The sequence below is a fragment of the Schistocerca serialis genome, chromosome 1 (genome assembly GCF_023864345.2).
Source record: "Schistocerca serialis cubense isolate TAMUIC-IGC-003099 chromosome 1, iqSchSeri2.2, whole genome shotgun sequence".
NCBI classification, from domain to species: domain Eukaryota; kingdom Metazoa; phylum Arthropoda; class Insecta; order Orthoptera; family Acrididae; genus Schistocerca; species Schistocerca serialis.
Window position 1 is genome coordinate 309686699 of NC_064638.1, and position 23953 is coordinate 309710651.

Sequence of the window (23953 nt, forward strand, 5' to 3'; positions counted from 1 at the left end):
TTTGGGAGAGGCGGAAGGAAGAACGCCACGGGCCTGGTGTCACCTTAATCGCATGAAGTTTATTAGACAGGGAAGTAGCCTCCCACGAGTTGGCCCATGATTGTGCGAAGTGGGATTTGATGTAAAGCCATAAATCCTCTGCAGGAGGGGTTACAGAAAATGGGGGGGTAAGTGACTGCTCCCCCAGCCAAATGATCAGCGAGCTCATTACCCGGGATACCCACATGGCCAGGGACCCAAAGGAAGTCAACAGAACAAGAAGCACAGTGAATATCAGCGAGATGGTCATGGATGGCAGAGACTAAGGGATGGCACTAAAAACACCGGCCAATAGCCAGAAGGCCACTCATCGAGTCCGTACATAACAAAATGCGGTTGTGTTGGGACTGTTTAATAAAGGTAAGGGCCTGGGAAATTGCCATCAATTCCACAGTAAACACCTCACATGTAGGTGGCAGCAGATGATTTTCCGTTCCAACAGAGGACATGAAGGCGTACCCCACATGATCAGCAGATTTAGAGCCATCAGTGTAAAAAACCAACAGCATCCCAAAACTCCCATAAAATTCGGCAGAAAAAGGAACGGAACACCATCGGGGGGATGGAATCTTTCGGACCTCAGCAGAGATCCATCCAAATTCAAGGCCAAGGAATTAACCAAGGGGGGGGGGGGGGGGGGTGGAGGGGAGGGAGCGAGAAAGACAGGACAAAGAAGGAAGCTGAAAATCACAGCAAAGAGACGCAAGGCGGAGCCCAACCGGTAAACCTGCCCGAGGGCGGGAATCAGGTGGGCAATGTCCATGGTCTTGAAACAGGATAGAATAGGAAGGATGAGTGGCAGAGGAATGGACAATGAGTGCATAAGACACCAGAAGCTGGGACCGCCGAACAGAAGGGGGGGGGGGGGGGGGGGGGGATCCCAGCTTCAACTAGGAGACTATCAACAGGGCTAGTAGGGAAGGCACCCGTGGCCAAACAGATACCACGATGGTGGACTGGATCCAGTACGTGCAGTGTGGAAGGAGCAGCCAAACCATAAACTTGCCAACCATAGTCCAAGCGAGACAGAACTAGAGCACGATAAAGGTGGAGAAGGAGGGCCCTACCTTCAGAAGTCTGATATGGGGCAGCCAAGTGAGCTTGTTGTCGAAAAGAAGACCCAGGAAACGAAACTGTGGGACCATAGACAATCGTTGTGCATCGAGATGGAGCTCTGGATCAGGGTGGATCGTAGTACGGCGACAGAAGTGGACCACCCGCGATTTTAAAGGAGAGAACTGAAACCCGTGTGAGAGGGTCCATGCAGATGCACGCCGTATAGCTCCCTGGAGTTGCCGCTCTGCAGAGGCCATTGAAGAGGAATTAACCTAAATGCAGAAATCATCCACATACAGGGCAGGGGCAACCAATGGACCGACAGAGGCCACAAGTCCATCGATAGCAATGAGGAAAAGAAGTACACTCAAGACAGAACCCTGTGAGATGCCCGTCTCCTGGGGCATTGAAGAGGAATTAACCCAAATGCAGAAATCATCCACATACAGGGCAGGGGCAACCAATGGACCGACAGAGGCCACAAGTCCATCGATAGCAATGAGGAAAAGAAGTACACTCAAGACAGAACCCTGTGAGATGCCCGTCTCCTGGGTCCGTGGAGAACTAAAAACAGTACCAACGCAAACCCTGAATGACCGATGGAACAGGAACTGGAGGATAAAAATCGGGAGTGGGCCCTGAAGACCCCACTGATGAAGTTAAGTAAGATGTGATGGCGCCAGGCTGTGTCATAGGCCTTGCGAAGGTCAAAAAATACTGCAACCAAATGGCGGTGCTGGAAAAAATCCTGCCCAACTGCGGATTCCAAGTGAAGTAAATGATCGATCGGAGACCATCCCTCTTGGAAGCCACACTGCTAAGGGGACAACAGATTCCGAGATTTGAGGATCCAATTGAGCCAACGGAATACCATCCAGTCAAGTATCTTACAAACAACATTGGTCAGACTAATTGGCTGATAGCTGTCAACAAATAGGGGGTTCTTACCAGGCTTAAGGACAGGAACCACGATGCTATCCCTCCACTGAGAAGGGAAGTCACCCTGGAGCCAGATACAGTTAAACACCCGGAGGAGATGTTGCCGTTGTGGAGCACTGAGATGTTGAAGCAGTTGGTTATTATGAATGGAGTCTGGGCCAGGGGCCGTATCATGAGAAGAAGAAAGTGCGGAAAGAAATTCCCATTCAGTAAAAAGTTCATTGTAAGATTCTGACTGACAAGGGGTAAAACATAAGGTGGAATCTTTGGCCCGCTGTTTCCGGTGAAGGAAAGCAGCCGGATAGGAGGCTGATGCTGATGCCATTGCAAAATGGGTCGCAAGATGTTCCACAAGAATCAACGAGTCCGTACGAAGGCCACCTGGGATGTGAAGGCCTGGGAGGGTGGACTGCCGATGGCAACCTTGGAGAGAGCGAAGTGTAGCCCATACCCGTGACATAGGGACAGTAGAACTGAGGAAAGAAACAAATTGTTCCCAACATATCCGCTTGCTCTGTTTGATTAAATAACGGGCTTTAGTGCGAAGGTGCTTAAAGGTAATAAGGCTGGCAACGGATGGGTGCCTCTTAAGGGGCTCCGGAAAGGCTCAAAATCATGAAAAGCTCAATTTTTACTCTTTTGCGTTTTCTGAATCTGCAGACTATTACCTTTTAATAGATATATAATTTATTCAATTCCGAAGACTACAACTATTTTTAAATTTTTTTTTGAAATGTGTTCTACATGGGCGTGACCCACTGAGGCGCTGTTAAACTGCTGTCAAACGGTGTTATTATTAACGTCCGTGTTCATCAGGTACATTTTAGTGATGTGAGATAAAGTATGTGTTGTGGCTAACCTGTGATGGTTCAATATATATCACTGGTGTGATTGTCGATTGTTTCATGTTTATTTACTCTGTCGTTATCTCGAAAATATTCGTAATTAAGTCTGTTTCTTGAGTCTCTGTTTTGTTGAAGTATAATAATGAGTAAAAGTAAAGTTATTAGAAATCCTCTGAAGGCTTTTAAGGAAAGGAGAAATGTTGGAAAGCCAAAGGTATGTGATATTACTGTAAACAATAAAGACGATAACCAAGTGAGTGAACCTAACCTCTCAAGTACACCTGCCCATAGCAGTCAAAGTGGGAAAGAAAATACTTCACAGAAGAAGCTTGGTTCAATGAGTGAAAACTATGAATGTTTTATGGGCGAATTGGATGTGAATGAAATATTTGATATGTCGGTTCTCAAAGGAATTTTTTCAAACTGTGTAAGATGTATTCATTGTAGTGAAGTTGGTCTGGAACTCTCCATAATAAAGCACGTAGGACTTGCAAGTGAAATACAACTGAAATGTTCCTACATGACCACCTTTTGGAACAGTGTTGCAGTAACTGCAACTGAAGAAAATGGTAGCAAAATCTACGAACACAACATTAGATTTGTTTATTCCTTGCGTTCAGTTGGTAAGGGTGCTACTGCAGGTGCAATTTTCTGTGGCATCATGAATCTTCCAAATCTCCCAACCAAGTTTACGACCTATAATAAATTAATAGGGTCTAAAGTAGAAGATGTCTGTATAGAATCTATGAAGAACGCTGTGGAAGAGGCAGTAATGGAAAATAATGGTAACAGAGATTTGACTGCAGCGTTCGATGGTACCTGGCATGAACGGGGACACACATCTCTTCATGGTGTAGTATCTGCCACCAGTATGTATACAGGGAAAGTTTTAGATGTAGCAGTAATATCAAAGTATTGTAGATGTCCACAAAAATATAAAGGTACACATGAACATAATTGCAAAGCTAACTATAGTGGCAGTAGTGGAGGAATGGAAGTGGCTGGTGTTACCATTATATTCCAGCGTTCTGAGGCGTGTGATAAAGTGTGATATGTTAATTACCTTGGTGACGGTGATTCTAAAAGTTTCAAACATGTTCAAGGACTGAAGCCATATGGTGGTGATGTTGTAGTGCAGAAATTTGAGTGTATTGGACACGTACAGAAGCGAATGGGAACAAGACTTCGGCGACTGAAAGCTTCGTACAAAAAACAAAAACTCAGTGATGGTAAAGAGTTGGATGGGAAGGGAAGGTTAACTGACAGTGTAATTGACAAAATACAGAACTATTATGGAATGGCTATTAAGCAAAATACACAAAGTGTCGACGAAATGAAGAAGGCTGTTTGGGCTCTTTTTTTTCATACTTCTTCAACCGATGAAAATCCCCAACATAGCTTGTGTCCCAAAGAAGAAGACAGTTGGTGTAAATATAACAAAGGATTGCTAACTGGTGAAGTGTACACTCATAAGCATAGTCTGCCTCATGCAATAATGGAGGTGATAAAACCTATTTTCAGAGACTTAGCAGCACCTGAACTGTTGAAAAAGTGTATTCACGGAAAAACTCAAAACCCCAATGAAAGTGTAAATAGTGTTATATGGTCGAGAATCCCCAAAACTGTATTTGTTGGAATAGAAACACTTCACTTTGGTGTGTATGATGCTGTTGCGACTTTCAATGATGGCAACATTCTAAGGTGCAAGGTATTTAGAAATATGGGAATGAAGATAGGTTCTAACATGGTACGAGCGATGCTTGCTTTAGACAAGGAACGCCTTCGGGCTGCAGACAGGGCTGTAAAGAGTCTAGAAATACAAGCAAGAGTAAACAGGAGGAGGAACAAGAGGAAGCTGGAGGAGGAGTTTGCAGAGGATGAAGATAATCCATCCTATGGACCTGGAATGCACTAAAAAATTAATCCAATCTTTGTCGCTCGATTCCCAAAACTTTTATTTTCTCATACTAATTACATGTTTTCTAAGGATCTTCCAAACATATATGTTTCAAACTTTCAGTAAATGTTACACAGTACCTTCTGCATAATTTAACACAGCCTTTTTCCAAAAAACTGTATATTTTTGAATATATAAATAAAAAATTGCAAAAAAATGTTGTGAATTTTCATTACAATTGAAAAAAAATCATCTTTAATAACTGAACTAAAATTTTGTAAAATCCCTGTGTTAAGTTGTCGCCCATATTCCAATAAATAATCTGTAAAAAGTTCAACTTCCTACCTCAAATACTTTGTGAGGAAAGATGTAATTTATAAGCGTTATTTTAACATTGCAAGTATAGGGCGTTCCGGAGCCCTTTAAGGTGTTGCAAAGCTCGACGGCAATCACGGATGGCAATGGCAATGGCCGTACTCCACCACGGGACTTGCCGGTGACGAAATGGTCCAGATGAGCGTGGTACAGCAAGGCTAGCAGCGCGAACAATCGCGTCAGACACGTCACGTAGGATGTCATCAATACAACCTGACAAAGAGGGAGAAAACACGACCTGTGCAGTGTATAGAGGCCAATCAGCGCGTTGGAAAGACTAACGAGGTAACCTGTCCTCTGGGGAGTGGGAAGGGGGAAGGGAGAGAGAGAATCAATGGGGAATGGTCACTATCACAAAGGTCATTATGTGGCGACCAGTGTAATGAAGGGAAGAGAGAGGGAGAAGAAAGAGAAAGATCAATGGCAGAAAAGGTACCATGACTGGCACTGAAATGAGTAGGGGAGCCATCATTAAGAAGGCACAAGTCATGGTCTGTAATAAACTGATCTAAGAGAAGACCTCGTCTAGATGGAAATGCACGGCCCCACAAGGGATGATGAGCATTAAAATCCCCGAGAAGGAGGAAGGGAGGAGGAAGTTGCTGAGGAAGGGCAGTTAAGGCAGCAGGTGTAAGAGTCCTGTCAGGAGGGAGATAAAGATTGCAAATCATGACGTCAGAGTCCAGGTGGACCCTAACAGCAACCACTTCCAATGTAGTTTGAAGAGGAATCCACGTACTAGCAATGTCTGTACGGACCAACGTACAAACGCCACCAGAGACCCACAGGGGTCCGACCCGATTTCGACAGAAAACACAGAACCCACAGAGGGTCAGTGGGTGATCATCAGTAAAATGAGATTGCTGTAGAACCACACAAGCTGCAGAGTAAGACGAAATAAGGGATTTCAATTCCAGAAGGTGACGGTAGTATCCATTACAATTCCATTGGATAACCACAGAACAATGACTTAAATGAGGGTTGAACAGGCTAAAGCCAGTTATACTGCCAGGTCACCACCCGTTACCGACAAGGAGGGGGCAACATCCATGAACGAAAGGTCAGAATCCGGTGGTGAAGCCGGGGATGGGACCTCTGGTGACACGAGAGGCTCTTTGTCCCAGGATTTGAAAGTCTTCTTCTTTTCTGGTTGAGATCAAGGAGGGCTGTATGGCATAAAGGAGCCAGCTGCAGCAAGATCGGGAACAGAAAGAGATCGGGTGACCTGGGGGGCCGACAGACCACCGGTTCTCGCGGTCGTCGCATGGCAGCAGACCTTTGGCCTGGAAGGTGCCGGGATGGGGCATCCTGGGAGGGGCATCAACTTCGCTTCGCGCCTCATCTGGATGCAGTGTACAGGAAGTGTAATTAGTGTGTAAATTCCCAACTCTTGTGTGAATCATGCTTTTTGGTAACTTTCCTCACCTTCTCATACATCGACAATGCAACCGAGGCACACATGTCATCCATCGAAACCTGCTCAATGCATCGGTAATTTCACTTCCGGACAGTGCAGTGCTCCTTTGCTGATTAATTTGGATAATTTTGACTTGCTTTTGTGTAATGAATTAACTTCGTGCAGTGCTTCGACATCAGACAATCATGCCAAACAATGGACTGCAACAAACGGGGACTATGTTGCAAATCCCAGTTCGCACGAACTCCGAACTACAGCTAAATCGCATGCCTGGTCGAATTCACAAACGCCCGTCATGGCTACAAATCTTCTGCGACACGTGCAAACTTGTTCAACCCGGTTTCCGCACCCGTCTTCCAGGGTTTGAATGTTCACGCCAAGTTATCCGCCGCTTCTCCACGCTTGTCCCTCATTTTCAGCATTTAATTATCAACATTTCTCCCAGACCAACTTCCAATGTGGTTCATGGCTGCGGAGTATATATTCTCCTCTTATGGCATCACCGACGAAAGTGAAAAATACCTCGTACTCTTCAGGCACCTAAAGGACTATCATTATATAATTGCAGACATTATCTATGACAATTTGAGTGACAAGTATACCAGAGTGAAAGCCGCATTAATTCAGCGCCTGTCACCAACATCACAGGAACAGTTTCCTCAAGGGCATCCCACCAATCAACGACAATGCACCAATTACACCAACAACAATGCCGGCTGTTTCTCTGTGCAACACTGGACGTGCCTCGCCTCCCTCTACGCAGCACCTGAGCCGCACCGACTCTGCTCAACCGCTACCAACAGCGACGTCACGACCGCCGCCTGCTGGCTCACTGACCTCGACCCAGTCAAAACAAACAGCTGCATGACATACAATCCTGCCATGGCTACCGCACCCGCATCTTGTCAACATCTCACCGACACTACGCACGCTTACTGCCCGGCCGTTCACTACTCGATCGCGCCCACAACTTGTTCACCCACCCCAGAAGACGATTTCAGCCGTATCAATGCTTCATACAGCAGTGAACGTGTTCTGACTCTGCCGCCGCTGAGTACTGAGTTTCACATTCGCGATCGCGTACACGATCTCTTCTACTTGAACTGTTACGTCAATACTGTGCCGCCGAACTTGTCTTGTATGCCAGTTACCCTTTGATAGAGACAGATTCTGATTTCGACCCCATCTTACTCAGTGATACACAGCATACTGCTTCACGACATACATTTTCGCCTGAACAACTGCAACAGCTACGTGAGCAAATTGCAACATACATCTTGTTGGTACAAGATCAGTTACGTATGCTGCAGCTGACACCGACTGAGAACGACATGCAACGACATGCTCCTGTCATTGTTCCGCCACCGACTGCTGATGATCCTTCACCATTACTACCTGCTACAACTAATACCCTGACAATCACGCTACATGGATCTATGTCCCAGATGTCACAACTGTTATCATCACGCAGCCTCAAGTGGAAATTCTACGTTACTGATGTGATACAAGCAACTTATTTATGCCGCTGCCACCTTTCCTCGGTAGTTCCAGACACTTCGTTTCTGTACCACGGCATAACCAGCCGCATTCCAGTGCCGCTTGCTTTGCCGCCCTCTTCAGTACCTCCGCAATGTACGACCAACAGATCTGCCATTTCTGCTTCGACGAGTGAGTATCTTTCCTCTTCGACACATGACTGTCCAGCAATTTCATGTGAGCAGCTTGCAGCCTTATGACTCGACTGCAGCGCCGACAGTGACAGCACACACGCAGCTCCAGTTCCATCGGACAGTGTCACCTCTCTGCCACGGATCAGTAGTTCATCTGCAGATTTGACTTCTTCACGTTCACATTACGTCTCATTGCCTTCCTGTTCTGACCATGGTTTCGCGGACCGCGTCCGCCTTCCGCCATCTCTCGCCGTCACCATGCCTCATGCACAGGGATCACGGCCATGCCCCCAACCTTTGATTATGGCTGTTTCGCACATCAAAACACTGACAGTGTCAACACTGCCAGTGTCAACACTGCCATCTACCTCTGTAACACACTCACCGTCCATGTACTCTGAGGTGACGCTTCCGTCTACACCGAAGTTATCCGCCGCCAAGGTCAGTCATGTGCAGCTTGCTGTTTTCTCCCCTGCTGCGACATCAAGCACCTCTATAACTCCGTCATTACTGTGAGTGTTGCTCATCTGGCATCTCTTATGCAACCTGTTAAGCCACAGCATGCTTGCTCCTTTATGTCATACGGCCAATAACAAACTGTTATTGTAGTAAAAGAGTAACAGGCCCAATATGTAAAGACAGTGGAAGAAAGCCACTGCGCTGCCAGAAATGCATACAAATGGTTTTGTCAATGCAAATCAAAATCCATTGTCAATGCTTCATGAGTAAAGATGATTGAGATATCACTGAAGGTGTCACTCAAGAAGACAAGACCACAGAGAACTACAATAGACTGCAAAGTCATTGGCATAAAGAGGGGTCCTTTCTGCTCCCCAAGAAGTACCGCTTAGGACATGTAGGACATTGAGGAACCGGTTACAGTGGACAACCAGGTAAGACCTGTGAGAGGACCATGAAAGGGAGACAGGCCATAATAGAGTTAATGGCTACAGCAAAGAGGATGATGCTCATGACGGAGCCCTGAGGCACATTGCTTCCCTGGATAAAGTTGTCTGACTAGGTCTGACCCCCACATACCTTAAAAACTTAGTCTTTTGAAAGTTCCTGGAGGAAACAGACCAGGTGGCCTGAGAAGCCCCATGTGTATAGAGCAGGGGGATAAAAGTCTACCAGCAGGTGTCTTAGGCTCTCTCCAAATCAAAAAAAACACTGCCACAGTCTGGTATTTCCACAGAAAATCATTCATGACATGGGTTGACAAAGTGACAAGATGGTCATCTGCAGAACAGCGTGCTTGAAATCCAAATTGTGCCGGGTTAGGAAATTGCAAGACTCAAATCAGCATATCAGCCAGCCATGGATCATACATTCCATCACCTTGTATACATAGCTGGCGAGAGAAATGGGACGGTAGCTAAATGGAAGATGTTTGTCCTTACTGAGGTTAGGTATGCGTATGACAGTGGCTTCAGGCCAGAATCTGGGAAACATGAACTCACAAAAGAGTGATGAGCCCCCCCAGGGGGAGAAGACTGCTCTGCATCAGCCCATTTTGAGTGTCTTTTAAATGATCCTAATAATATGTTTGAAATTTACTGTAATGACAAATGTACATTTGTAGGTACCTATTAGGTGCAGTTCTGGCAAAAGATAAGAATGTTGTTGTTGTAGTCTTCAGTCCAAAGGCTGGTTTGGTGCTGCTCTCCATGCTACTCTACCCAGTACCAACCCTCTTCATCTACAAGTAACTACTGAAACCTACATGCTTCTGAATCTGGCTAGTGTAATCATCTATTGGTTTGCCTCTATTATTTTTACCCTCCACTCTTCCCTCCAATACTAAATTGGTGATCCCTCGATGCCTCAGAACGTGTTCTGCCAACCAATCCCTTCTTCTTGTCAATTTGTACTACAAATTCCTCTTCTCCCCAATTCTATTCAGTACCACCACATTAGTTACACGATTTACCCATCTAATCTTCAGAATTCTTCTGTAGCACCACATTTCTAAAGCTTCTATTCTCTTCTTGTCTACACTGTTTGTCATCCATGTTTCACTTCCATATATGGCTACACTCCATACAAATACTTTGGGAAAAGACTTCCTGACACTTAAATCTAAACTCTATGTTAGCAAATTTCTCTTCTTCAGAAACACTTTCTGTACCATCACCAATCTACCTTCTATATCGTCTCTACTTTTCCATCATCGGTTATTTTGCTGTCCAAATAGCAAAACTGATTTACTACTTTAAGTATCTCATTTCCTAATCTAATTCCTGCAGCATCACCTGACTTCATTCCACCACATTACATTATCTGCATTTTGCTTTTGTTGATGTTCATCTTACATCCTCTTTTCAAGACACAGTCCATTCTGTTCAACTGCTCTTCCAAGTCCTTTGCTGTCTCTGACAGGATTACAATGTCATCCGCAAAGGTCAAGGTTTTTATATGTTTTTCTCCCTGGATTTCAATTCCTACTCCAAATTTTTCTTTTGTTTCCTGTACTGTTTGCTTAATATACAGACTGAATAACATTGGGGGCAGGCTACAACCATATCTCACTTCCTTCTTAACCACTGCTTCCCTTTTGTGCCTCTGAACTCTTATTACTGCCATCTGGTTTCTGTACAAATTATAAATAATTTTTTTCTCCCTGTATTTTACTCCTTCCACGCCACCTTCAGAATTTGAAAGAGAGTATTTCAGTCAACATTGTCAAAAGCTGCTGCTAGAAATGTAGGTTTGCCCTTCGTTAAACTACCTCCTAAGGTAAGTTGTAAGATCAGTATTGCCTTTCATGTTCCTACATTCTACAGAATCCAAACTGATCTTCCCCGAGGTTGGCGTCTACCAGTTTTTCCATTCATAATTATATGCACATAAAATAATTTATGTCAATTTGCCAGTGCTCCACAAGCTTTTCTAATTCAGGTTGTATGCTAAGAGGTGCAGGTCATGGTAAACAATGCAGGTACCTAGTTGCATCTGTGTGGATGTGTGTCCACATCACACTGCCTTGTATTCCTCCACTGATGGTTGTACCACTGTGATCAATTGCTGATTGCATGGAAGTCCTGGGCTGTCTGAAGGATTGCATGAAATATATGCTTGTAGGATGGCTTCCTGGTTAATTGGCAGTGATATGTGGCTGCATTTCATTTCTCTAGTTATTAAGAGAGGTTGTGTAGTGTTGTTCCATTCCATTGTGCAGTGCTGAGTAAGAACTTTAGGGCTCCAATTTTGCAGTGATTAACATTTCGAAGCTTGTGCTTTAGAAGTAGAATTGAGGGACAGTTCATAGTAATAGTTGTAACTCAATGTCTCAATCCAATAACAGAGTTGTTTATGAAATAATTACAAGCACTATTAACGTTTTTAACTTCTAAACAGAATGACGTACATATAGCAATGTTAAGAGTATATTTTAATATAAGTGTTCAAGGCGAATCTGTTACACAGCTATATTAAATTCCTTTCTCATTTCATATAATCCAACTCTCGTTCATAACTTATGACAAAAGTTAAGGTAATCAGTAGCCCTGCTATTTACAATATCTCTGTAGACACATCAGGATTGAAAATAAATAATCTATATACTCACAGTTAAATTATTAAACTAATGAATGAAAAAGGAATTGAGGACTAACAAATGAAAAACTAATTGTATTAGCACACTGGAAAGATGTACACAAATCACTTGGTGTCAGGGAAAAATGTAATATATTCTGTTAAGTAACCTAAGTTGACAAGAAAAACATTTGAAAACAAGTTTAATAAATTATAATTCTCGTTTATTTGATTTTTTAAGTATTTGTTGGGATACTGAAATCAACCCCAAATCCTGCTAAATTGTGTTTCATTTTCCACTGCATGGCTTACTAACACAGTGATATTCATAATGCTGATTGAAATTGCTTGTCAAATCACTTGTATAAGGAGTGTCGAGGCGAGCAACCAATTGCAGGAGATATAGCGCACAATGGATCACTGCAATCCATTGCCCACACATGGGGCCCTCAACATCACTATGTAGGTAAGGTTATTACAAATAGATGAATAAATGATTCTGTTTATCATACAGCTTTGCTGAGGGGTTCTACATTGTCTGCAGCAAGCAAACATTGACAAATGATTTTTAGGCGAGGTTTTTTAGCAATGTACAACAAATTAGCTCTGTCAACAATATTGTGGTGCAATGTTGTTGTATCACACAATGATCACAGTGGAAGAGAACAGGTAAACAAAACTTTGCTGCCAATTTGTAATACATAAAATGTGGGTTAATAAAAATAATTACTTTTCATGTGTTCTTCAAACTTCCATAAATATACAGAATTTCATGTCAATGATGTATTATAAATATATGATACAAACATGTGCACATAATCGTGAACAGTGATATTATTTACAATTACAAAATGTAATGGTTAGTGCTCCCCAAAATTAATGCGAAATGCACTTAGCACGTGCTACATGGATACAGTTTGTACCTGTCAGAAGTCATCCAGCTTTCACTGATTCCTCTGCTTCCAAAAAAGTGCCAAATCATGTTGTGCATATTAATTAAAACATCAAAAGCAACAAAATGGAGAGATTGTAATGTGGAGTTTTCAAATATCATTAATTAATGCACAGATAAAATGTAAAATTAATTGAATAGGTTACTGGTAATAGCCAAAGAAAGAAATCAATAGATAACTTACAAGAAAGGGGATAAAGAGAGGTGGGTAGAGGAAGGAACAGATTGATGAGATGCACATAAAGGATGTAAAATTACATCAGCTGATACTGGAAGGAGGGGTAGGAGGAACAGTATTTGTGGAGTAACAACAATAAGAGTAATGTGGCAGAGTTGTTCAAAAAATGGGGAATTAGGGTGTAACACAATCAGCCTTAATCAGTGCTATGAGAGTAGTCTTCTTTTGAGACAGAAAATATCGACCGTGAGAGTACCTGGCGTGTCAACAACAGTCAGTCGTAACCGCACACCTCGCTCCTCAATGTCCATCGTCTTCTTCTCAATGCTAGTTGTCTTCTCAATGCGTTCTGTCAACAGACATGGAGACTTATTAGAAAGTATATCTAAATCAAATGAGCATCAAAACATTTACATACTTGTGCTGAGCAATGTGTGCACATCCGGGCTTTGTCAGTTGTGTTGACATTGTTATGAAAGTATGTTCATGTTCTACATTGTTGGTTTCTTACACTGTTTGTGTTTATTCACAAGAAACAAGAGTTCACCCAGCTGTTAACAACTTACACTGTCGACAGGGGCCTCTAACGCTTAACTCACAAACTGTGCTCTCACACACCGCACGATAAGTTTAGAACTTGCCCTCGGAGGTAAATTGTGGTGGAGTGCTTCTATACTCCATCTAACTCCTTAAATCACCAACTCTATAATGTTTTACTGTCAGTTTCATTATCGCCTTCTTTGTTGCTGACGTGTATTGGGGTCTCCTAGACTTCACCTTGTGAATTACGTACCCGTTTTCTTACTACAGTGCAAAATATGTTCTGAGGAAGGTGTCAATTTTAAGGGTTCTAAGTTGGATCAAGTTTTTATTTAGTGAGTGCAGGAATATGCCAGTGATATGGCTCAAGAGAGAGATGACATGTATGACAATTTTGCAATAGCCAGAGATAAAAATTCTGCTGGCGAATAAGAGTGCCATTCAGAGGAAGAACTTCAGGACAATGGTGTTGGGTATCTTCCTATTTCTCCAATAAAATACTTAAAGTGTTAGTTAACATAAAATGTGTTCTGAGCTGTGGTATGGAAAAAAAAAAAAGGTCTGGTAGCAAATATCAGTTTTGCAGACTTACTTTCTGCCCTATTGAATGCAATTTTTATGTGCAAGTTTAACCCCTGGAATTATTTAGATTTATGTGAAAATTTAAATGCTACAAAGACTATAATTTTTCAGAATGTAAAATTCAATTCTTTAACAGTTCGTTTTTGTGTACCATTTAAAAAACTGCACAAAAGTATATGATTTTGATTGATAAAAATTAAAATACTGCAAGTTTTATTTAGTGCAATAAAATCAGTGAGGAGTATTGAAATACAGAAATAATTGTAAAAATAAATGTTATATAAATTAAACTAAGATTTTCTAAAGATTTATTTCCTTCATCTCAGTTTAAACATGGAGGTCCCAGAGATGACAATTTTGGATGAGTGAACAGTGGATGATGATGTAGGTACGATTGCAAACACTGATTTCTGCTCTGAAAACTGTGACAGTTTTTGATGCGTTTGCAGCCTAAGATCATTAAATCAAAGAAAAATAAATAATTTAAAATTAATATTAATCACACAGAGAACCTTACATTATATGTACTGAGCATCAACTTGCCCGCAAAAGGCAAAGGTCCTGAGTTAGAGCCTCAGTCCCTCACACAATTTTAATCTGCCAGAAAGTTTCATATCAGTGCACACTCTGCTGCAGAGTGAAAATCTCATTCTGGAAACATGTTATGTATTTTAGTAAATAAGACTTAGAAAATTTTTATCTTACTAGCCCATTATGAGGATGGGCAGTACATGCATTTACTTACAGAATTTCATTTCACTTCACAGTAATTGGTGCTGTTTCCACAACACACATCATGGGCTAATTCATGTTTTTCTGCTACTTGGCAATAATGTTACAGCACTTCATTACAGTAGTTATATTATTTAATTTATAACTTGTAGGTATAGAGCTGTACTCTGCCCAGTTTCCAGCATGGAATATCAGACTTGTAATACATTTTACTCTCCTGTGGTTCAGGACCAATTTAAGTTAGTGTGAGACTGATGAACTGTGGATCTCCTTCAGCAGTAATCATCACTTTCATATAGTATGTAAAGGTAACATCTGATAAAATTTTATTTCGCTAATTTAAGCACTAACAGACACTATACTGTCTAAGATTTTTAACCGTTATCTGAGGAGCATCACAAAAAATAGTCAAGACATAAAATTAATCATCACGACTGATTTTTAGCTCCATTCACGTAGCAAAGAAAAAAAAGCACTGTTTAGGCAAATGAATAGTAAACCCATTTTTTTCTTGTAAATACTGAAGTCAGTTTTGCTAACACTACATGTAGGTACTAACAATGCAAGTCTATAAAGTTTAGCACGCTTGTATGTGGTTTAGGACAAAAGTCATTGCAAGAACCTTTTTTACCTTCCAGATACTAGCCCGGTTGGAAAATGCGACATATGCAGATGAAAGGGCAAGTTGGGAACTACTTGTATTGACACTGAAAAACACGCAAATGTTGTACCTCACATGCTTATTATGGAAGTGGCTTTCGAGTCACAGTCCTTTGAATGGTTTGAAGTGGCCCACCATTAATTCCTCACCTGTACCAACCTTTTCGTCTCCAAGTAGCACTTGCAACCTACATCTTCAATTATTTACTGGATATATCCCAATCTCTGCCTTTACCCCCAACAGCTCCTTCTAGTAACATGGAAGTTATTCGCTGATGTCTTAAAAGATGTCTTATTGCCCTGTCCCTTCTTCTTGTCAGTATTATATATTTTCCATGTATTCGTTTCTTCACCCAGTCTACAGCTAATCTCCTCATTCCTTACCTTTTGTAACATCACATCTCAAATGCCTCTATTTTGTTGTGTTCCAGTTTTCTCACAGTTCATGCCTCACTGCCATACAACAATGTGCTCCAATCACACATTCTCAGATATCTCGTTCTTAAATTAAGACCCTGTTTGATCAATTGATTGACTGATTGAGGGGGGTTATGGGCCTAAAAAGCGAGTTATCAAAAGTTACATGTATAAGATAGAGATGTCCGCTAAAAGTGGACAGATCCAGTCAGAGGTGTCAAACTGTAAGGCAAGAAAGCTGAAACCACACACAGTAGAAGACATAAAAGATTAAGCCAAATGTAAACACTGAAAAAACAGAGGGATAAAAGAGCAGTCTTTGCAAGAGGAAGTGGTTATGAGTCTCAGATTCAGAAAACACGAAGAGAGGCCCCAACCACATACCACCCTACCCTGCTCCAGGAGTAAAGCGAAATATTGTAACTGAATATATAAACCAATTTCAAGTAGGAAACAGGAAGAGCACTAAACTGCAATAGTCTCCTTAATTGTGTGGAGTTTATTACTGAAAGCATTCGTGCACCAGATGTCATTCCACATTTTGGCTAAGAGAGATTTGACGTGTATCCACAGATCTGCACCTGGAATCACGAAACAGAATGGGACATGTATCTGTCTCTCTAGAAAAATGGTTCATTCCCTGGGATGCCCCCATGACATGGGACCCAGTGAAAGACAACTGAGCAGGTGGCAAGGCGAAGGGTATATAGATCATGGATAGCACAGACAAAGCATGACAAGAGCAGCACTGATTTATAGCCTGCAGGCTGTTCATTGAGTTGGTGCATATTAAAACACTGTGAAGGAAGACCTGAGTAACAAAATGGAGGGCCCTGTTAATGGCTAGCAGCTCTGCTGTGAACACACTACATGCTCCTGGCAGTAAATGGTGTTCGATGCCAGTAGGAGTGTGAAAATTTGTTCTGCCTTATTGTTATAGGACTGACATTGTAGAAGACAATAGCACCACAGACCTCTGCAAGTGGGGAACAGCAAGCTACCAAAACATCATAGGGGTGACAGAGACTGTAGGACCCTGGAATAGATTGGTCCTAATCCGTGGTCTAGGCACCATCCTAGGTGCCAGTAAGGGAGGAAAAACATGGGACACATCCCGGTGAGTGGATATGGAGATCACAACAGAGGGAAGTGAGACACATTCCAACCAGCAACCCCACAAAAGGGTGGTTTATCGGGAAGGATATGTTCCTCTTTGCAAAGAGGAGGGGTACACTGGATGGTCAAGGAATTGTGGAATGGCAATTGTGCAAGAAACCAAGAATTGGCTCCAGCATTTTTGTAGAGGGCAATCCCCACTCTTGCAAGGAGACTGTTGATGAGACTAGTGTGAAAGACACTGTTAGCCAGACGCACTCCATAATTATGAAGAGGGTCAAGTAGTTTCAGAGTGGAAGGGGCCACTGAGCCATATGATCATAATTTAGTCTGGACAAAACTACAGCACAGTAAATATGGAGAAGAATAGCACAGCCTGCACCCCAAGATGCATGAGCCAGGAAGCAGAGAGCATTAAGCTTCCGCATGCAGGTAATCATCAGGTGGCGAATATAGGGCAGCCACGTTAGTTTTTTATAAAAATAAGGCCCAAGATATGGGACTGTGCTACAACATCTAGGCGCTGGTCGCCTGCGTAATGTTCTGAATCAGGGTGCACTGTGGGTCAATGACAAAAATGCATTACCCTCGTTTTGGAGGGAGAAAATTGGACTCCATGGGAAAGGGCCCATGCAGAGGCCCAACAGATGGCGCCTTAGAGCTGGCATTCAGCAGATAAGCTACTGAGTGGGAGCTGCACCAGACGCAAAAAATCAACAACATACAATGCTGGGGTAACCAGAGGCCCATCAGAGGTTACAAGCCCATTGATGGCGTCTCCTGAATCCAAGAGACACTGAGAGCACTGTGAACTCTAGGATGGGGGAGCCAGTAAGATAAAAAGTTGTGGATAAAAATCTGAAGGGGGCCATGAAAGCCACAGTCATGGAGGGTAACTAAAATGTGATGGCGCCAAGCCGAGTCATATGCCTTATGTAGATCAAAGAAGTCCACAACAAGGTGCCGGCGTTTAGAAAAAGCTTGTCAGATTGATGTTTCCAATCTGACAATCTGAGTAAATCGTCAGTTGTATATTGTATGTTCTGGAAGCCACACTGATACAGGGATGAAAGGCCAGTAAAGGGGCAATTGAGCTCTGGGTGCAATTTTGCTACCAAATTGTACGCAAAATTAATTAAATTGATCAATTAATTACTTCCCCACTCCAACCTCACCACCCCATTGGATGATGTCATGGATTTTCACGAGCCTCCCCTCCCCCTCCAATTGTGGGGGCTTTTCAAATTTTGGCGAGAAATTCAAAAAATTGTGGGAATTTCAAAAATGCCGGGAATTTCTTGGTCCCAGGGCTTAACTGAAGTCTCAACCCACCCCCACCATGGAATTGGCGCGAAATTCAAAATGGCAGGTGCTCTTTCCAGGACTCTAACACCAGCCCTTCCGACCAGAAAGCCCAAGTGAACCTCCATATGCAGGGAAACTGTACAGCTGCAGGAGAGGAATGTTAGATTAGTGTACTTTATTTATTTTCGATCGGAAACTGGAGTAAGATCGAGCGTAATTACATAATTAATCAAAGATCGAGCCTAATTAAACGTCTGTATGCATACTGCTACGCAAGCAGCGGCTAAAATCGCAATATAGATCAAAAAGTGACTATGTCATACAACTAGCGTTATCCAGCGGGAAAAAAAATCCATAATACCACTCCAAACTAGTGGCAGACATACTCATACTCTATATAGGATGATCCCTTCACCTAAAAGCTAGCGAGAAAAAGGCAGGATTGGAAGGTAGTATCATTAGTTTTGGCAGGAAATGTGTTCAACTAACGACAGTTTAGTAAGTGTATTACCCTTAAGCATACAGCTGAGGACTCACTCTATCGCTACTTGACGCCTGAGTTCACTAAAGATGGCTCCCACTGCATTGCTTGACAATCACTTGCAACAATGGTGTTCGAAATTCTGGACGGCCAGTACATGCTATCACAACTGCTGATAAAAGATTCACTGTTCTAAATGCACATTGAAATTTTTGTGAAAAAATCCAGCACAAGTAAAAAACAGGTCATAATGCAATACATGTACTGGGATTGAGAAAATCATCATAACATAATTAGTGCAAAAACCGATCCCAAAAGATAGCACCAGCGGCAGTTACATGTGTGTTCCCCTTGACGTGTGGTCATGAGCTAACCAGCTTAGAGCCAGTCTTACCTCCCACCCACCATTCCAGGTAGGGATACATGCCTGGTGTATCCCGTCGCTGAAGAGATCCATCTCGCGGCAGTGACATACCATCTGTGGTCTGCGGAAATCAGTCACAGACGAAAAGAGACATGAAACGGACGCTTCATGCAATCTGTTAAATGTATTTCCCAGAAAGACTGGCCCCCTGGAGCAACAACAAAATTCCAGAGAATTTTCCACATCGGTTTTTTGTACATCCGCAGGTTAGGAAATGTGCAGCTGCCACCCCCTCTCCTCGCCCAGCCATAACTGGAAGCACAGTCCTGAGTCCACAGTGGAACACATGGCTGAAGGCTGTCAGCGCTATTGATGCCGACAAAAGATAGACATACACAATAGGCTTCGACACTGGCAGGCTACTGAACAAAGCGAGATAAATGACTAGCAACCCTGACCATGAGTTGTTTGTCTGAAAGAGCAGCCTGTAAGACATGCCCTACGCCACCAGCGCGCGCCCCCACAAGCACTCATCATTCTGAGGCAGAAGACATTTCACGGTAACAATTGTATTTAACGTCGACACACCTCTTAGAAGCGAGCATCTATTAATAAAAAGAACAATCATGATGATAATAATGTTCTGTGTTCAGGTATTGTTTTACCCTAGTAATAAGATATTTCTTAGTTGACAGTGTGTCAACTGCACTTAGCATCCTATGCCGTAAGAGCTTCCCTTCTCCCTACTAACAGAGCGCGTCTCAACGGCTGCATAATTTATAAATGAACAGTTAGCAAGTTGTGCATTCGAACCACAACCATCTGCAGCTGATAGCTCTACACACATACACATAGAGACTATGCATACCTGTTATTAATCGTGAAGTCTCAATTTCAACCACTCGTACCTTATTTCCGACAGTGCTACAGCCCTGCAAGTAGTGAAAAACTCTTCACGAAAGGGTTCTATAGGAGTTGTAAGCACATTTAAATTACTCCTGCTAAAGAGTATAATATCTTTGATGCACATTATATTACCGATATTTCATGACAATATTGTCTAGAGTCTCCTAATAACAACAAACCAAGGCATCCTGCTGTGCCTATCACATCTCCTTTTATATTCTTAAAGATCAACGATGACAGAACATGATGATCCCAATTCCACTATTTGTGTGCTAGATGTCTGTTGAATGGAGTGAGACAGTTTTCATGCATTTTATTCTTACTTATGAGATAGAACAGCACAGTAGGCGGACAGTATAGTGTAGCACTGTTCTCAGATGCACCTAGTCCCTTACAATCATATATTCTACAGATGCAGTACATTTGCTCTATTTTCTGCACCTGAGACAGACCTTGAAGTCATGGTAGAAAAACAAAATGTATGGTGACGTACGAAGTTGTAGTCATACACTTCTTGGATGTTTTACACTTAAAATACATCGTAAAACTGCTTCTGAAAGATCAATACAGAAACCCCCTCTTCCCACTGATAGTCTGTGGGAGATGGTCTCCCTCCAGTACAGGAAAACAAAACTTCACACAGGTCTTTGCAAGTGACTTCGACCACTGGCCACCTGCTCCAGTGGACCGATATGTGTACCTGTAATGTGCTTGATGTCAACATGCAGACAGCATTTGTTTTTTGTTATATAAGAAGAGAAAGATACGCAAAAATTTTATAGGTTATTTTACAAGAAGTAGTACAGCTGGTTAAAGTTTGGATGCAGATGTTTCATATTTTAACCGATTCTGGATCGTAAAAAATAACAATGAGGAAGAATGCTCTCTAATGTAATAAATGACTGTATAGCTGTTCGTCTCTATCGGTATTTCATAGTAATGTCATCGAACTTGACAGTTTGTAAGTTGAACATGTCGAATGCTCACAAACTATAAAGATTTCGCTCATAAAACTAATCGAAATCGACTGTATATATTCTCATGGAGTCATGACGGTTTTTATTATTATCATAACGATTGTGTGTTTAAAAATATGTATTACCACAAGTCGTGTCTTGTTTCATACTTTATAACCTCTAATTATAAAGTAGCCATCACTTGAGTTATAGCTAGTTGTGGAACTTAGTAAAGGTAGTGTATTTTCCAACATGTGAGTAAATTGCATGAAACAGGCTGTTCTCTGGTGACCAAATTGCTTACAGAATTACAGCACAAGAATCTGCTGCTATTGTGAATGATGGTCTGCTGGGTGGCAGAAACTTTACACGTAGGTCGCTAGAGGCAAGTTATGGAGCAAAAATGTCAGATGTCAGCGTGCATATGGTATTTGTTTTCGATGTATCGGTGGAATGTTATAAGGTTCTCTACTAGGTGACGTTCTGTTATACGGCACGCTCATGATTGTTTTTTTACGTTTTGTTAACGCCAGTGCGATATAGGATCACTCTGGTAAAACGGGACCTGCCATAGTGCACAAAACAAGAACTTCCTCTTGAAATACAGCTTGCTGTTGGCGAACGTAAAATGACTGTGCCTTTTCCCACATGTGAACAAATGGCGTGAAAGGCTGTATTCTGTAATGTTGTTTCACATGTCTGAAATGTCTGTAATACACATGTGCAAATGGTTCAAATGGCTCTGAGCACTATGGGACTTAACATCTGAGGTCATCAGTCCCCTAGAACTTTGAACTACTTAAACCTAACTAAGGACATCAAACACACACACACATGCCCGAGACAGGATTCGAACCTGCGACCGTAGCTGTCACGCAGTTCCAGACTGAAGCGCCTAAAACCGCTCGGCCCCAGCGGTCGGCCACACATGTGCATGACAATTTATTTACGGACACTGATGAAACACCAGGGACGCTCTCAAACCATGTGCGCATACATAGGGGCAGAAATCCATTCCAGTACGATTATGCCATAGGTGGTAAATCATTGGAAGCGGTAACGACCGTAAAATACTTAGGAGTTACTATCCGGAGCGATCTGAAGTGGAATGATCACATAAAACAAATAGTGGGAAAAGCAGGCGCCAGGTTGAGATTCATAGGAAGAATTCTAAGAAAATGTGACTCATCGACGAAAGAAGTAGCTTACAAAACGCTTGTTCGTCCGATTCTTGAGTATTGCTCATCAGTATGGGACCCTTACCAGGTTGGATTAATAGAAGAGATAGACATGATCCAGCGAAAAGCAGCGCGATTCGTCATGGGGACATTTAGTCAGCGCGAGAGCGTTACGGAGATGCTGAACAAGCTCCAGTGGCGGACACTTCAAGAAAGGCGTTACGCAATACGGAGAGGTTTATTATCGAAATTACGAGAGAGCACATTCCGGGAAGAGATGGGCAACATATTACTACCGCCCACATATATCTCGCGTAATGATCACAACGAAAAGATCCGAGAAATTAGAGCAAATACGGAGACTTACAAGCAGTCGTTCTTTCCACGCACAATTCGTGAATGGAACAGGGAAGGGGGGATCAGATAGTGGTACAATAAGTACCCTCCGCCACACACCGTAAGGTGGCTCGCGGAGTATAGATGTAGATGTAGATGTAGATGTAGATGTAGATGTAATTTTGTCCATCAAACTGAAAGAAATCACTCAACATAGATAGTTTTTTTCTTCAGAATTCTCATTCTCGCTTTTTCTTTAGTCTGATAGCAGTTTCGAAATAATGAACACGTTCTACAGTGATTGGTTTTTTAGCAACAAAATAGTGGTATTTTTTGCGATTTCATAGGATCTCTGGGATAGTTAATACATCTGTTAGGTCTATGACTGTAAAGCTCCGACCTCTGCAGTTTGGTCGTCTGTAATCGGCGGCAGTGCTGTAGATTTTTTTTCACATCGTCGAGTGTCGCAAAATAGAAGCGCAAAATAACAGGAGGCATGGTAGAAAGAGATGTGAACTGTATCCTGCAGTCGGGCGTAAAAAAAAAACTATACCAGTTTCTCCCATATAAGTAAACGAAAATGGACTGCGCCTATTTTCGGGGAAACAGGACATTTATTATCGTCACGATTATGCTCTGTTTTTAATACATGCTCGCTTGTAAGAGATGTGTTGACGTTACAGTGTAATGTCTTCCCTCTCAGAATGGTGAGCGCTCGCGGCGGCGGGTACTGGCACTGTAGGGGCATGTCTTATAGGCAGTCGCAGCTGGATTTTCAGACAACTTGCAATCAGGATAGCCGTCATTTATCTTGCTTTGTCTTGTGGACCGCTGGCGTTGAGGCCTATTGTGTATAGGTTTAATTTAACATGATACATTCAAAGCATTGTTTCCTATGACAAACGTGTTGTGTTTACATGTTATATTACAGGTTCCCACAATTAATAGCACACTTATTTCATACTTGTTTTATTTGATAATGGTGACTGAGCATCGCCGAAACGAGCTTTCTGTAATTTACTGCCACTGTCACTTGACCACTGTACTGAAGTGAAAAAAAACTGCTTCCTTTCTCCGATTTACTCTCAATCCATATTCTGTACTCATTATACTGTTCATGCCATTCAACAGATGCTGTAATTATTCTGCACTTTCACTGAGGATAGCAATGCCATCAGTAAATCTTAACATTGAAACCCTTCCACCTTGCATTTTAATCCCACTCTCTAACATTTCCACTATTTCTGCCATTGCTTCTTCGATATACAGACTGAACAAATGGTTCAAATGGCTCTGAGAACTATGGGACTTAACATCTGAGGTAATCAGTCCGTTAGAACGTAGAACTACTTAAACCTAACTAACCTAAGGACATCACACACATCCATGTCCGAGGCACGATTCGAACCTGCGACCGTAGCAGTCGCGCGGTTTCGGACTGAAGCGCCTAGAACTGCGGCAGCGACAATTCAGTTGAG

General features: G+C 42.4%; 1 protein-coding gene across 1 annotated transcript in view; it reads right to left on the reverse strand.

Annotated features, from left to right (window-relative positions):
- LOC126469392 (septin-2) overlaps positions 1–23953 on the reverse strand; it is a 127859-nt gene that overhangs the window by 35430 nt on the left and 68476 nt on the right. Inside the window, exon 3 of the mRNA XM_050096629.1 lies at positions 13159–13251. Within this exon, the coding sequence (XP_049952586.1) occupies positions 13159–13251 (93 nt within the window). The remainder of the gene's footprint in view (positions 1–13158; positions 13252–23953) is intronic.